We start from the raw sequence: 14,070 nt of genomic DNA on the forward strand, positions 1-14,070 counted from the left end.
CTGTCTTATCAGCATTTAGTATTTTCTCATGTTCATACTGTTTTTGTTGTTTAGTAAGAACCGTTGTTTATGCATTTTCTGCAATTTTGGTTCTTCGTCATTGCTTCTTCCTTTGCTTTTCCTCCGCTAAATTTTAGCTTTGTCATTTGCAGTCCCTCTTCATCAGTTAACTTAACTGAACTATCTGTCCACTATTAATTGCGTATTTGTGAAAATTTTCGTTATTAATTAAATAATTTTAAAGTTTCAATGTTGTTTGTGTTTTTAAAGAAAGACAAATAATTTAAAATAAATCTAAAAAAATCCAAAAAAAAAAAATTATATTGGAGTTTACCGAGGTAAGTGCGACACCAAATTCCTAACCTAAAAATATATTTCTTAATAGTCTGTTCAAAAACAAATTTTATTTTTCACCTTAGGGCATTCCCAATGGGATTCTAGGTTAAGTCTTCCTTCATAAATTTGTCATTTAAAACCTATAAATCTTAGTCCTAGGAAAGTGCTTGGCATTATATTCTTTGTCAAAATCATTTATGAAACAATTTGCAGTTGTTCTCTGTTGTCTGAAGTTAAACTTAATCTCTCGGTCGCTTATAGATGCAGTTTAGGTCCATGCTGTTAAATTCTTGTTGACCAACTTTTAAACTAAGCGAACCCACATATTTGATAATCATATCATAAAAATGTATTATAACGAAATATTAACTCTTAGCTGTTGAAAAGCAATTTTAGATCTCGATGGTTATAAAAGCTTTACTGCCATTCATTACTTGGCTAATTTCGCAAGTATGCAGATTGCGCCTAACGTTGGTTGGGTGAGAGGAGGGTAATCATTGGTTTATTATTACAGTTACAATTTTAGCTTTTTCGTATTATAATTTAATTTATATGCTCAAGATTTAGCATGACTCAGTAATCTCGATTAGTATATGGTTATTGCACAGAGATTAGGTGTTTCAGAATCGTCTAAAACAATAACCACGTCTAACAATACTTAGGTTTTTTTTATGAAAGTGTGCTGAGAAATTATTTTTATTCAAAGCCAAAATAACTTTAAATGCTGCGAGAGAAAAATTTTACTGCGGCAGAATATAAGATACTGGCTAATCTAAAGGTCTCAACAGTTTTAAATCCACTATCTTAAGTGCTTTTGTGTTTGAAAATTTTGTTTACTTCTGTTCTCTGCTATTTACTAGATTAAATAGTGATTTTTTTATATATATTTTTTTTATTTATATATATTAGGGTGGAGAGAAAATAAATTTTTTTTTTTGCTTAGACTAAGGGGCAAATTTGTAGATTATAAAATAAGAAAATTTTTGGGAAACAAAAAATGTTTCATATCTTTTTCTCTCCATTTAAAAGTTACTAACTTAAAAATATTTTTGTGGTCATTATTGGAGTTTTAAAAAAAGTCTTAAACGACAACATGCTTTCCTTAAGCGTTAAAATAAATTTGAGTCAAAAACCGTCAAATTCGATAGTTTTTATATAAATGTAAAGAGTTTAAACCAAAAATATATTTTTCTTGTCCACAAAAATTTTAATTCGAAATTTACTGTAATACTGAGTGACCCGCCTCTAGATGGTAAAAAAAAAAATTTTTTTTCCAAAAATTTTCTGTTTTATAATCTACAAACTTGACCCTCAAGCTAAGTAAAAAAAAAAAAAAGAAGTAAATATTTTATATATATAAGCTTCATTATTACCGAAAAAGCTTGACGTGAGTAAATGTGCAATTCCGAAATTGTCTATTAGAATAATAAAACCAATAATAGGCTGGTATATCAATTCAATGACTTGTAGAGCAAATTTGCCGTTGTTGTTGTTCAAATAAGTGCAACAAAAATACACATTTATATATTTTCTATGCAAAAATTTGAGCATTCCAACAATTAAAATTACTGGGGTGGATACCATCCACAAATAGTAACAGTAAGTATGCTATTTGAATTCGAAAATGGTAAAACAAACAATTCCATTAAAATAAAAAAATGTAAATCGTTGTATTCAAAATAAATTTTGTTAAATTAAAGGTAGAATAAACACAGAATTTAAAATATTGTAATTTAGACAGTTAAGTGTTCATTTATTCAATACTGTTTGCAAATTATTTTCTGAATTCAATAAAATTAAATTTTAATAACAAAATATATTTTATGATATTTCTTCCTTTAAACAATTCTCAAGATGAAATATTTTTTAATTTTGAACAGAGTCTCTCCTCAATGTACAAATTGCTGTTAACAGTCGTCGGGATGACTGTACTGTGCTTCAAAATTTTGGTGTTGGATTTTAGTTTGCTTCCCAAATATATTTTCGTATCAAATGAGATGCAGTGATTAAGAAATTTCTAGCGATGTCTTCTTTGAAATCACAGCAAACATTTCAGTATTGAAATTCACGGTTATACTTTCAAAAAGATATGCCGTCACTTACTTTTATACTTAAGTACAACGAATTTGACCAACAACTTGCATTCATTTATTATACACTTCAGTAAAGGCCCACAGAAGTTTTTATCCAAGAAACAGTAAAAGTTCTCAAAAAACCTTATCTGCTTCCTCTTTGGTCCTAAAATGGGTAAAAGTTTGAGAGAATGTATTATAATAGTAACAATTCCATTAGCCATCAAAGCTGTGGGCTTAGGAAGAATCAACTAAGGTCGACGTTTCACCGAAATGAATTGTATGGAAAACATATCACGGTAGTTATAGGAAACGATGCGCCCCTATTTCCGTTCGAACGCTTCACCACTGCAGTGAAGTTTGCATGACCCAAGCGGAGACGAATTAACAACCGACAAAGTGATATCATTTTTTCTGTGCAACATGCACATCGCTTAATTTTCAAAATACTTTGACATATTTTTGCGATTATTTCAAGGCAATTTCTATTATTTTCTCCAACTCTCGATAAGCTTGATTGTTATTAGTGTTATATATTATGATTTTGATTATTAAGTAAGCTTCTTCTTCGAAGTTACGAGCATGATATACTGCTCTCAGCAAAGCTCTTAACCTGAACGACTTGTTATAAGCTCTAAAATGGTTAAAGCAATTTTCTGTAGCGAAGCTTGAAAAGATGTAACACTCAAACTAACTCCTATAGTTTAAGACCTCTATACTAAATGACTTAAATGCTGCGGTGTATTATATACATAATATAACAGCAGATAACACCTGCCTCCTAAATTATCACTGTAGTACAACCTAACCTAAATTAATGATAAAAACTGAATCATCAAAGAGAGAGCAAATCATTACACAATTATAGGTATAATTCTTTATTAAAGATTAATTATGCTTTTCCAGACAAAACTAAAATCAACTTTGTTGGCAACTTTAAACAAGCTTCTGTAAATTTGAGCTTCTTAGAAACCCAACACATGGTATTTTGAGTAAGTAATGTAGAACTTTAGTGGTTTCTAATGTAACGTCAACAAAAGCTTTGCGGACTTTTTATTTCATGAATAATAGCTAAACACCTTTCTTATAAAAGATTTCCTAGTGAATTTTAAAAAAGATGGCTTCAAGAGCGTCTATAGACACAAATAGCTTTCAAAGTTAAGCTTTTATTGTGTTTAGAAGAAATGGCATATTCGCAAGCACTGAAAACAAATCACGCATACACCTGCATAAACATTTCTCTGGGGGTCTGCTGGAGTACGAGACCTCAGCGCCGAACAACGGAGGCGCGCATTCATAAATGTCAAGCTGAAAGGCGGCACAGCAACCGACATTATGTTGGGCTTAGTTTGGATTGAGCTGAAATGAAAGCCAGCAATTGCAATAATAACAACAACACAAATAAATAGCTAAATGCGTTGGCTTGATAGATTTACAAATGGGTTTGTTTGTATGTTGCTACTTACTATAAATGTATATACATACATACAAATAAATATATAATATATAGAACATATTGTCAGTGCGAAAGTCGACCAGTCTTCGCAGCGTGTGTTTATAAATGTATGTAAGCATGTAACGTTCTGTATCTGCGTTGCTGCTATAAACCTACATACGAATACAAACAGCGCTAGAAATGCAATCGCGTTGGTATTTCTGCAAACATACTAACACACATTTATTTCTTTTATGTCATCCGTTCATGCTTTTATATGAAATCAAATAAAAGCGCTGTCGTCTTCGACGCCGCGTCGTGCGTCGTCAGCAACGCAGGCAAGTGAAGCTTCTACAGTGGCAGTTCAAAGAAATTTTAATGGACTGTGGTGGGTTTTTATTTGCAACATAGCATAAATAGCGGCAGCTTACATACAAACTGACAACTGGAATCCAATATGGATAGCTAAACATATGCATGTACTCAGCTATAAACGGTTATGGAATGGCGGTGTGTGTTTCTAATGGCATAACGTTAAATGCTTAAGTGCTTGTGTGGCGGCTCATCCTAACGGATATGTGTCTGTATAGTTGCCTTAAGCAAAGGGAAATACGCTGATGTTTTATATTATTTGTTTGTGTTAATGACATTTAATAGCGGTATTGCGCGACGGCACTTGCCAACAATATACAGCAGAGATGTGTTTTGTTTGTAATTTTAGAGAATTTTCAAAATTTTTTATCTCTGTAGTCATAATTCAATATTTGTAGGTTGTTTCGTCCTGGAAACTGTGTATTTATAGTTTTTTCCGAGAAAGTTTAGCTGACTTACATACGGGCGGATCAAATACTTTCACATAATTGGCTTCAGGCTAGAAAACAATTTCAGGAAGTCTAAATTGGCTTGAATTTTTATCATGAAACCAAAAAAACTGTTTTGTATGAAACTCAAAATTAATTTTAAATTATTATAAAAGTGGTATCAGTGGAGTAAAAGTGTTCGCCTTGAACAATAAACATGTTAAATTTCGTGTAGATATCTTGCCAACTAAAAAATTTTTCTATGCAAGGACTTGATTCTGACCGATCAGTTTGTATGGCAGCTATATGCTACAATGGATCGATCTGAACAGTTTTATCGAAAATTTTAGTAATAGGTCAGTTTGTTCGGCAACTATATCTTATAGGGGTCCGATATCACAGCTTCTTGGGAAGAAAAGGGCGTGCGCAAAATTGCATATCAATATCTCAAAAACTGAGCGACTAGTACCCATGTATGATACACAGTCAGACTGACGGACAGAGAGATGGACAACGCCGTAATACTGATCCTTATATATAAATTTTATATGGCCTCCGACGGTTCCTTCTGGGTGCTACCAACTTTATACACCCTGTTCAGGGTAGAAAAACAACTCGATTGCAAGCCTTCGAATGAAAGTTATTGATGCACTGTTTTCTTTGATATTACAGCGACTGAGGTGCACACGCGATATTTAAACAAACATTCTATCTGTGGGCTACTCTCTGAACTTACTTATTTAAATGGAAGCCTTTTTGAACTGGATATCTAATGGAAACCAGGCGCCAAGTTTAGCAAGTATAGATAGGCACCCGATACTTTCTAAGGCTCAAATAAAATTCGAAAATGAGATGATTATGAATGCTGACGAACCCGAAGAGCTCAAACCACTAATAAACAGATGGTTGGTAGATTATCAGAATCTAACTAGGTCAGAGCTTGCCAAATTCAACCCGGCAACTCAGGAGGCCCTTAGAGCTAAATATATTTTAGCTAGAAAAATGACGGAAATATTAAAAGTACGCGCAGTAAGACGAAAACAAGGAAAACCGAATACTAAGCTGAATATGAAACTTGCCGATTTCCCCGAGAGACAAGAGCGTCCAGAAACGCGGCATAGTAAAAATTCTAATAATCAGCAAAATGAGGAGAGAAGAGAGCTTAAGGCATATGTGGAGAAAGCTTTCAGTGTCATCAGCAACGTGGAAAAAAGAAATACTTTATTACAGGACATATTTTATAGTAACAATGTGTCGAATGATGCAGACACTTCAACATCCGCTTCCACGGGCGACTCACACACAATGCATATCAAGCCAAGTACAAACAGTTCCAGCACTTTAACACCCCTTCGTCGGTCGAGCAGAAGAAGCACGACACTTCGTATCGATAATCCACAAAAGCGTGTGCTAAGGGAAGTTAGTGGAGAAGTCAACACAAATCAACGGGGCATCTCAAAGCCTATACGAAGGACTGGCTTGCCCACAATTGCCAACGGTGATACATACATAGTGATCGGTCCAAATGGCACAAAAGTTTCTACCAAAAAATTCAAAGCCATATCATTTGCGACACTAGGTATTGCCACGCGCAGCTTGCTATGTTTGGTTTTCCCAGAGGAGATCCTGGCGAAAAATACACTTAGCGGTAAGCCTTCGCCTGCATTTGTGGGACGTGAACGGCCGCCTAAAGGTCAATTGAATCCGGAAAAGATTGCGGATCTCGAATATTGTGTTATGTCCCGCATACATTCCTCCAAACATGAAGTTCGCTGCATAATCACCACTAAATGTTCGGAGATCGCTAAGAAGTATAGGAGACTCAATAAAACTTCAAGACTCACTTATCGAAACGAAAAATTAAGAGACATGAAACAGGAGCAGGAAAAGAATTCCACGGTGGCTCGTTTGTCACAAATACGATAAACTTTTTAAAATTTTTACGTTCTAACAATATTTATAAAGAAAATTCATTGTATGTTTGATTGATATATTAATATATGTGAAGTAAATATATTGTTGTAACTGTAGTATTTTCTTATATACCTATTTAGATAAAACCGATAAAAATTTATTTTAGGGCATCACCCGATAGAAAAATTTGACGGGTTTCTGTTATCAAAGTTAAAGATAAAGATAAATATTTAAACATTTTTTATAGTCTTCTTTTTTCGAATTAAATTTGAAAAAATTGATGGGTTTCTGTTGTCCAAGATGAAGATATTGATAAAGATAAAGGTATATATAGATAAAAAGTAAAATTAAAGAAAAAGATAAAAATAAAAATAAAGAGAAAGAATCAAAAAACTTGTATAGTCTTCATATTTTCGAATTAAATTTGTCTATTGAGTTGATTTCTAGAGTGTTGCTATTAACTTCTGTTGAAGTCATAGCTTTATCGAATCAAAACTTAATATAACTCAAATTGAGCAACGTTTTACATGGACATAACTCAGCCTAAAAGTTAAAAGCGGTTTCGAAATTTTAATTCTATAGAAATCGCAGATGTCATTCTATAATTGAAGTTCGAGCAATAACATCAATCGATTATTTCTTTTCAAAAACTGAGCTGAGTAATTGCTTTCTCAGTTGATTCCCTTGGTAGCCTTAATGACACCAATAATCGCAATTAATAACAAAAACAGTTTGTAAAACAAGGCTTACAATTTACCATTACTACAATACTACAATTGGTCGATCAATTTCAGCAACTCTCTTGAGTAGTGCCAAAGACAATTGTGCGAAAAATATATTTTAAAATTTATTTCATGGCATCAACGCTATGTTCTTTCAACATATTCAACATATATTAGTACAGTTATAAGTGGTGAAACTCCTGAATGGTGATGGTTTATAAATATGAAAATTAATGAAGTATTTTTGAACTGAAAAAATGTCTCTATCCAACAAAACGATACGAATACATCGGTTTTAAGGTCACTCAACTAATGCATTTTCTTTGAAATTACAGAGCTTAAGGTGAATTCACAATTACCTGCACGTCACGATAGCAAGTGACCTACCTGTAGTAAGACTTATAAAACCTGCTGACTACAGCGAAGCCTGCGCACAGTGAATTTCATATCCACAAGAGATTGACAACAAATACAACGTAGTACAAAGAGCAAAATAGATTGCAAAATATAGTAATATAAAGTATGGCTTTCCTCCCGATTCTTTCTAAAGCTCAATTCGAAGCCGAAAACGAGATGATGAAAAATGTCAAAGATCCCAGAGAGATGAAAGGACTGATAAACAGATGGTTGGTAGAGTATCTACCGAACTTAGAGCCCGGAAAATTTCACCCGTTAACTCACAAAGCTCTTAAAAAGAAGTATATGGTAGCGCTAAAGATGGCTGTAATTTTAAGAGAGTATGAGAACTTGAAGTTGGAAGAAAAAACTTTATTTCAAGAAGTATTTAGTAATGAAAATGTGTATTCAGCTGCGCTTAATTCCGACAGCGGTATCTCCGCTTCTACACGCAGTTCGGGTTTCACAACACCACCTCGTATGTCAAGCACTGCAGTATCAATCAGCCAAACTTGGCCAAGTGCAAGCAGTGCCACTTGCTTAACAACACCCACTCGTTGGTCAGACTGCAAGAAATTCGTGGCGCGTCGCATTAATTATAATTGCGCTGATCCACGCAAACGATTGTTGAGAGCAATGAGTAGAGAAGGGGAAGACATCCAATCAATAAGTAGCATGGATGGCAATGAATCTGTTGCTAGCTATGAAACCACAAGTAGTGGAACCACGGAGAGTGATCGTACTTTCCATGCGAGTTTACCACAATTTAACTCCCCACTACACGCAGCAACTTCAACACCTATGCGAGTTCCAGCCTTGCCCTATGCTGCCCACAATGACGACTACACTATGATTGGTCCGAATGGTACAAAGGTACTAAGTAAAGTCTTCAGAGCCATATCATTTAGTTCGCCGTCCACGGCCACGCGCAGCTTACTTTGTTTGGTCTTTTCGGAAGAGATACTGGCGAAAAATACACTTAGCGGCAAACCATCGCCAGCATTTCGGGGACGTGGACGTCCTCCTAAAGGTCAATTGAATCCTGACAAGATTTCAGATATCATACATTGTGTTACATCGCGTACAACTTTCACCGAACATGAGGTTCGCTGCATCATCACTACAAAATGTGCGGATAGCACAAAGAAGTTTAGACGACTCAATAAAATTTCTGAATCGCAAAATTAAGAGCAATAAAGAAGAAGAAGCACGAAGAAAATATTACACTTTCCAGGAGTATTAGTTATGATCTCGTTTGAGGTTTTATATTATTATTTGAGGAGGAAATATGATTTAAGTATATTGCCATAGTATTTTATATAATTTTTATATTTATCCTACATTTTTTAAGCTATATTGATTTTATATAATATTAATGAAATAATCAATTAAGCGAAATGAAGAGGAAGCATGAAGAGAATACTCTTAAGGAAAATTAGTTGTACACAAGTGAAGTATATAATAATTCTTTATTCATATGGTATTTTATATAACTTATATACATATGCTCAATTTTCTTACTCTGTAATTATACAATTAATACATATAATTAGTGATTCTAGTATTTAATTTAATACAAAAAGTTAGAAAGAGTAAGGAAAATGAAGAAGAATCACGGAGCGAATACTTTCAAGCAGGATTAGTTCTGAGCTCAATTGATGTTCTATATTATTATATGTGAAGTATGTATGAATTATATTTATTGATGTATTTGTAATAGTATTTTATATAATTTATAAATATTTATAATTTTATTATATATAATATAATCTATTTTAAAGCGAAGTTAAATAAAAAATTATAAAGATGAAGAAAATTAATAAAAGTTAAAACGAGGCACAAAAAAAAATACTTTTAAGGAAAACTATTTATGATCTGGCTCATTATATATCATAATTACATATGAAAGAAATATGATTTAAGTAGAATATATTCATGTAGTAGTTAATATACATAACTTATACATATATTTAATATTTAATTTAATAAAAAAATTAATTAAATAAGTGCTCTACTAGAGCCAAAAAAAATTAAATTTCTTGGTCTTTATACTGTTACGCAACCTCACTTAGCTCAAGAACTTGTATGGAAATATTGTTTATGTGAAAAGATACCTTTACGTAATTTTACATAAATTATAACTCATAGTGGCGCTACAATCTTCGCGCTAATTGTTCAGATCAGGTTACTATAACATATAGTTGTCATACAAACTCACCGATCAAAAGCCACAATGTATATGGAATTTTTTTTAACAAACTATCTTCACGCAATTTGGCATAGATTATTGTCTAATGAGCAAAAACAACTTTCTGTAAGTAAACTTTTCTTATTTTTCAAAAGTATTATAGCAACCGAGGCTGCCGTTTTTTTTTTTCTTCTTATTTTTACCATAGATGACATAATCACAGTCAATACATTGAAATATCGGGCTAATAACGATATATGCGACATAAACTCAACTAAATGTAGTGATTAGGGTCCAGCCTGGTCCAATTTCCTTAACTTTAAGCACCCAACTACTTTAAATCTAAAATAACATGCCAATAAAATATCTAACATATAATTTGATAACTTCAGCATATTTTATTAAATTAACAATATGTACGGTATAAAATCAGATACCTCGTCAAATGAAAGTGTTTTCCATACAAGTAATTGATTCCGATTGTTCAGTTTGTATGGCAGCTATAGGCTATTGTGGTCCGATAGTGAGAAAAAACAAGTGTAAAATTTCAGATCGATAGCTTACGAACTGAGGTACTAGGTTCGTATACTGGTTCGTATATATACAGACAGACAGACAGATAGCCGGACATGGCCAAATCAACTCAGCTGATCATGCTAATCATTTCTATATACACTTTATAGGGTTTCCGACGTTTCCTTCTGGGTGTTACAAACCTCGTGGCAAACTTAATATACCTGGTTCAGGGTATAAATATATGTAGTTGTTAGGAATTAGAAGAATTTCACCTAACTTCGGCCAACTTTCTAAAAAATTCGGACCACAGGTGCACTCAAAAAATCTCTTATTTATGCATTAAATAGATGTTTTTATTTAGCTTAGTGAAATGATCTGATTTTTTTTTGTATAAACTTAAGCACCACCTCTTGTCAGCAAGGTCATTAAAAAAACAAATCCTTCAACAAACATCTCAACAGTGTCTGTCGATATAATGCTAGAGTTATACAGTCACTGTAATATCTTTACCTTGATCGAATTCAAAGAAAGCAAAATTATGCAAAAAATATTTGGTTATGTCAATTAAATATATGGTATACATTAGTAGGTGTGTCTATAACATTGTGCTTCGCTCAAGGTCTGACTAATTAAGTACCGTCTTTCTTTTTTATTGTTATTAGTCAATAGAAAGATTAACTAATTTCAATATAACTCAAAAATAAAGGCGAAAAGGGATTTTAAAAATATAATAAAGTATATATTAATATATTAAATGGGTGTGCCAAAGAATAAAAGGTAAAGGATACAAAAAAGACTCAACGCAGCAATTTTCAAGTTTATGATTGTCGAAGCTAAAATAATGAATTCAATATTTTCTTTGTTATTACAGCGTTTGAGATGAATACGCGACTACCTGAATAGCACGACGTCAGGTACAACATTCTACCTGAGGGCTACTCTCTGAGCTTATTCTACTAAACGATCGAACGGCCTATAAAACCTGGTGACACTGCCAATTTTCTCATAGTGAATTTTACAGCCATTGCAGATTGACAGCAGACTAAACGGTGAAACTACAAAAAATATTGAGTAAAATGTTATTACAAAATATGGACTTCTTGCTACCGATTCTTTCTGAGGATCAACTTGCAGCTGAGATCGAGTTACTTAATAAAGCCACAGAGCCCGAAGAAATACAAAAATTGGTAGATAGTTGGTTGAATAAGTATCTACCGCAATTGGAGCCTTGCGAACTCAATCCTGTAGTGCAAGATATTCTTAGAACCAAATCCACATTATCGGAGAAAATGCATCATCTTTCAAGAGTATATAGAAGATTGAAGCAGCAACAAAGAATCATCGCGCTAAGTACTGTGTTATCAAAACGCGCAACTAACCAGTTAATAAGCTCCACGAGTGACCTATACACGACGCATGGTAGGTCAAGTACAAGCAGTTTCAATTTCACAGCATCCCCTGTGTGTTCAAACGCAAAGCAAAACACGCGCTGTGATAGCAATTACCGCGCTGATCCACGTAAGCGTGTTCTGTGGGAAATGAGGCAAGAAACTGTAAATCAAAGCGAGATCTCAACAGAAACGCAATCCGGAAATAATGTAAAGCCTATGGATGCTTCCGTGAAAGCTCAAATGAACGCTGTATCTGAAAATAATACTTATAATGTTGCTAACAGCAGTACCATCAAAAATGTAGCAATTGGCGGAGTGGAAGCCCAATCAATCAGAGGCATGGATGGCACAACTATGCAAATGCCGATCTTGATCAATGATATCGGCAGTACGAACAGAATGGAGAATAATCTCGCTTCCAGTACAAGTACATCACCTCCCGTGACAACTACAACGATATCGGAAAATATCATTAATAATGTTGTTGACAGCAGCAACATCAGAAATGTAGTAAACGATGGTGAAGAAATCCAATCGATCAGTACCATGGAAGGCATTGAATCTGTAGCTGCATATGAAACTGTTGCTACGAGTACTGAAAGTGGCATCAGCATTTCGAATACCGTGGATACTGATCGCGCTACCAGCACGAGTACACCAACCCTTGCATCCTCACCATTCGTAACAAGTTCAACGCCTATGCAAATACCGATCTTGATTAATGATATCGGAATCTCGAATGCCGCAGAGAACGATCGCGCTGCCAGTACAGGTACACCATCACCAATTTCACCGCCCCGAGCAAGTTCAACACCTATGCGAGGTCCACATTTACCCACTATTGATAACGGTGTTTACACAGTTATTGGTCCGAATGGCACAAAAGTTCCCACCAGAAAATTCCAAACCATATCATTTGAGGCTCCGTCTACGGCCACGCGCATATTGCTTTGTTTAGTCTTCTCGGAAGAGATACTGGCGAAAAATACACTTAGCGGCAAGCCGTCACCAGCATTTGTGGGTCGTGAGCGTCCACCTAAGGGTCAATTGAATCCGGACAAGGTTTCGGATATCATACATTGTGTTAAATTACACACTCCTTTCACTGAAAAGAGTATTCGCAGCATAATCACCACAAAATGTGCAGATAGCACAAAGAAGCTTAGACGACTCAGTAAGACTTAGAAACTCACTAACTGAATTGATAAATGTAGCAGAAGCACGAATAGCAAGCCACGGTGGCACGTTTACCACAAATAATGTAATATATATATTTTTAAAATTTTATGAAGTTCAAATATTTATAATATTTAGAATCTGATTTGTATTATATTATATTTTATGTGATGATAATATGATTTATGTACATACTTATATGTAGATATAGTTCCAATGGTATTTTATATAAGTTTTGTATACATCTATGTTAATATTCTTACACTGTAATTATTTTATGTATATTTAAAGATTTTAGTATTTCGTTTCAACAAAAAAAATATACGGCTCTGCTTGAGCAAAAAAAAAATCTCAGTTTTTTAGTCGAGTTTTCGCAGCTCTGCGATTGTATTTGGAGCGGCTAATGACGGTAGATCTTCTACAGCTTACAAACAAGATGAAATTATTACAAAAATCTCGATTTATTTGTGTGGATATAAAATTATATTATTCTGATTAGCTATTCGAAGTGCTTCGATTTAACCATATCCGTCTATCTGTCTGTATATTGTCCTTCATTTTTCTTCCCAAGTAGCTGCTTATTTGTCGGAATCCCCAATCACATATAGCACATTGCTGTAACAATCAAAATCAAGTTCTTGTATGGAAAACTTTATTGTTTCAGAAGTTATCTTCACGAAAGCCTAGAGTGGAGCGTAAAAGATCTATTGAGCTACTAGCTCTTAGCACGCTTAACTGAACACTGAACACTGTCCCATTGGCACTCACAAGATGAGGCTAAGGATTTTGGGTGACGCCACTTGTCAAACTTGCAGGAAGGAAAATGAGATGGAAACATCTGAGACTAAGGTTAAATCTTCTGGATTTCCATACTTTCTACGAACCCGGCGAATTGTGGCAGACTCTAGGTGCTTTTTCGATATGCGAAAGTCTTTTGATACAAACCTAGGAGTTTTGGTGATCACAATGGACGGGCGTCTTTAGCTTTCCGAGTAGGAATACCCGTGGCCTCACGAAAAATCAGTCTATATTATTTACCTAACCTTTAGAAAGGACTAACACAACAGTTTCTTTGAATGCAAGCCGCTAACCGTTTACGTTTTCTGATATAGTTATACCATAGT

The 14,070-nt window shown here is 34.1% G+C and overlaps 3 protein-coding genes across 7 annotated transcripts in view; 2 read left to right on the forward strand and 1 right to left on the reverse strand.

Moving 5' to 3' along the window:
- The window catches only part of LOC106614734 (cyclic nucleotide-gated channel alpha-3), a 263,421-nt gene that overhangs the window by 121,995 nt on the left and 127,356 nt on the right, over positions 1–14,070 (reverse strand). The gene's annotated exons all lie outside the window — the stretch shown is intronic.
- On the forward strand, positions 243–9,455 carry LOC106614776 (early boundary activity protein 1). Of its 2 annotated transcripts, none has more exons than XM_036370216.2 (2): positions 243–338; positions 7,615–9,455. In XM_036370216.2, exon 2 carries the CDS (start codon positions 7,802–7,804, stop codon positions 8,861–8,863), a length of 1,062 nt encoding a protein of 353 aa, XP_036226109.2. In that variant the 5' UTR covers positions 243–338; positions 7,615–7,801; the 3' UTR covers positions 8,864–9,455. The 2 variants fall into 2 exon arrangements, with proteins under 2 accessions (XP_036226109.2, XP_014086156.2); XM_014230681.3 differs by lacking the exon at positions 7,615–9,455 and adding an exon at positions 5,316–6,668.
- On the forward strand, positions 11,442–13,300 carry LOC106614740 (protein insensitive). Its single transcript, XM_070108177.1, has one exon. It carries the CDS (start codon positions 11,456–11,458, stop codon positions 12,953–12,955), a length of 1,500 nt encoding a protein of 499 aa, XP_069964278.1. The 5' UTR covers positions 11,442–11,455; the 3' UTR covers positions 12,956–13,300.

Source organism: Bactrocera oleae, chromosome 4 (assembly GCF_042242935.1).
Source record: "Bactrocera oleae isolate idBacOlea1 chromosome 4, idBacOlea1, whole genome shotgun sequence".
NCBI classification, from domain to species: domain Eukaryota; kingdom Metazoa; phylum Arthropoda; class Insecta; order Diptera; family Tephritidae; genus Bactrocera; species Bactrocera oleae.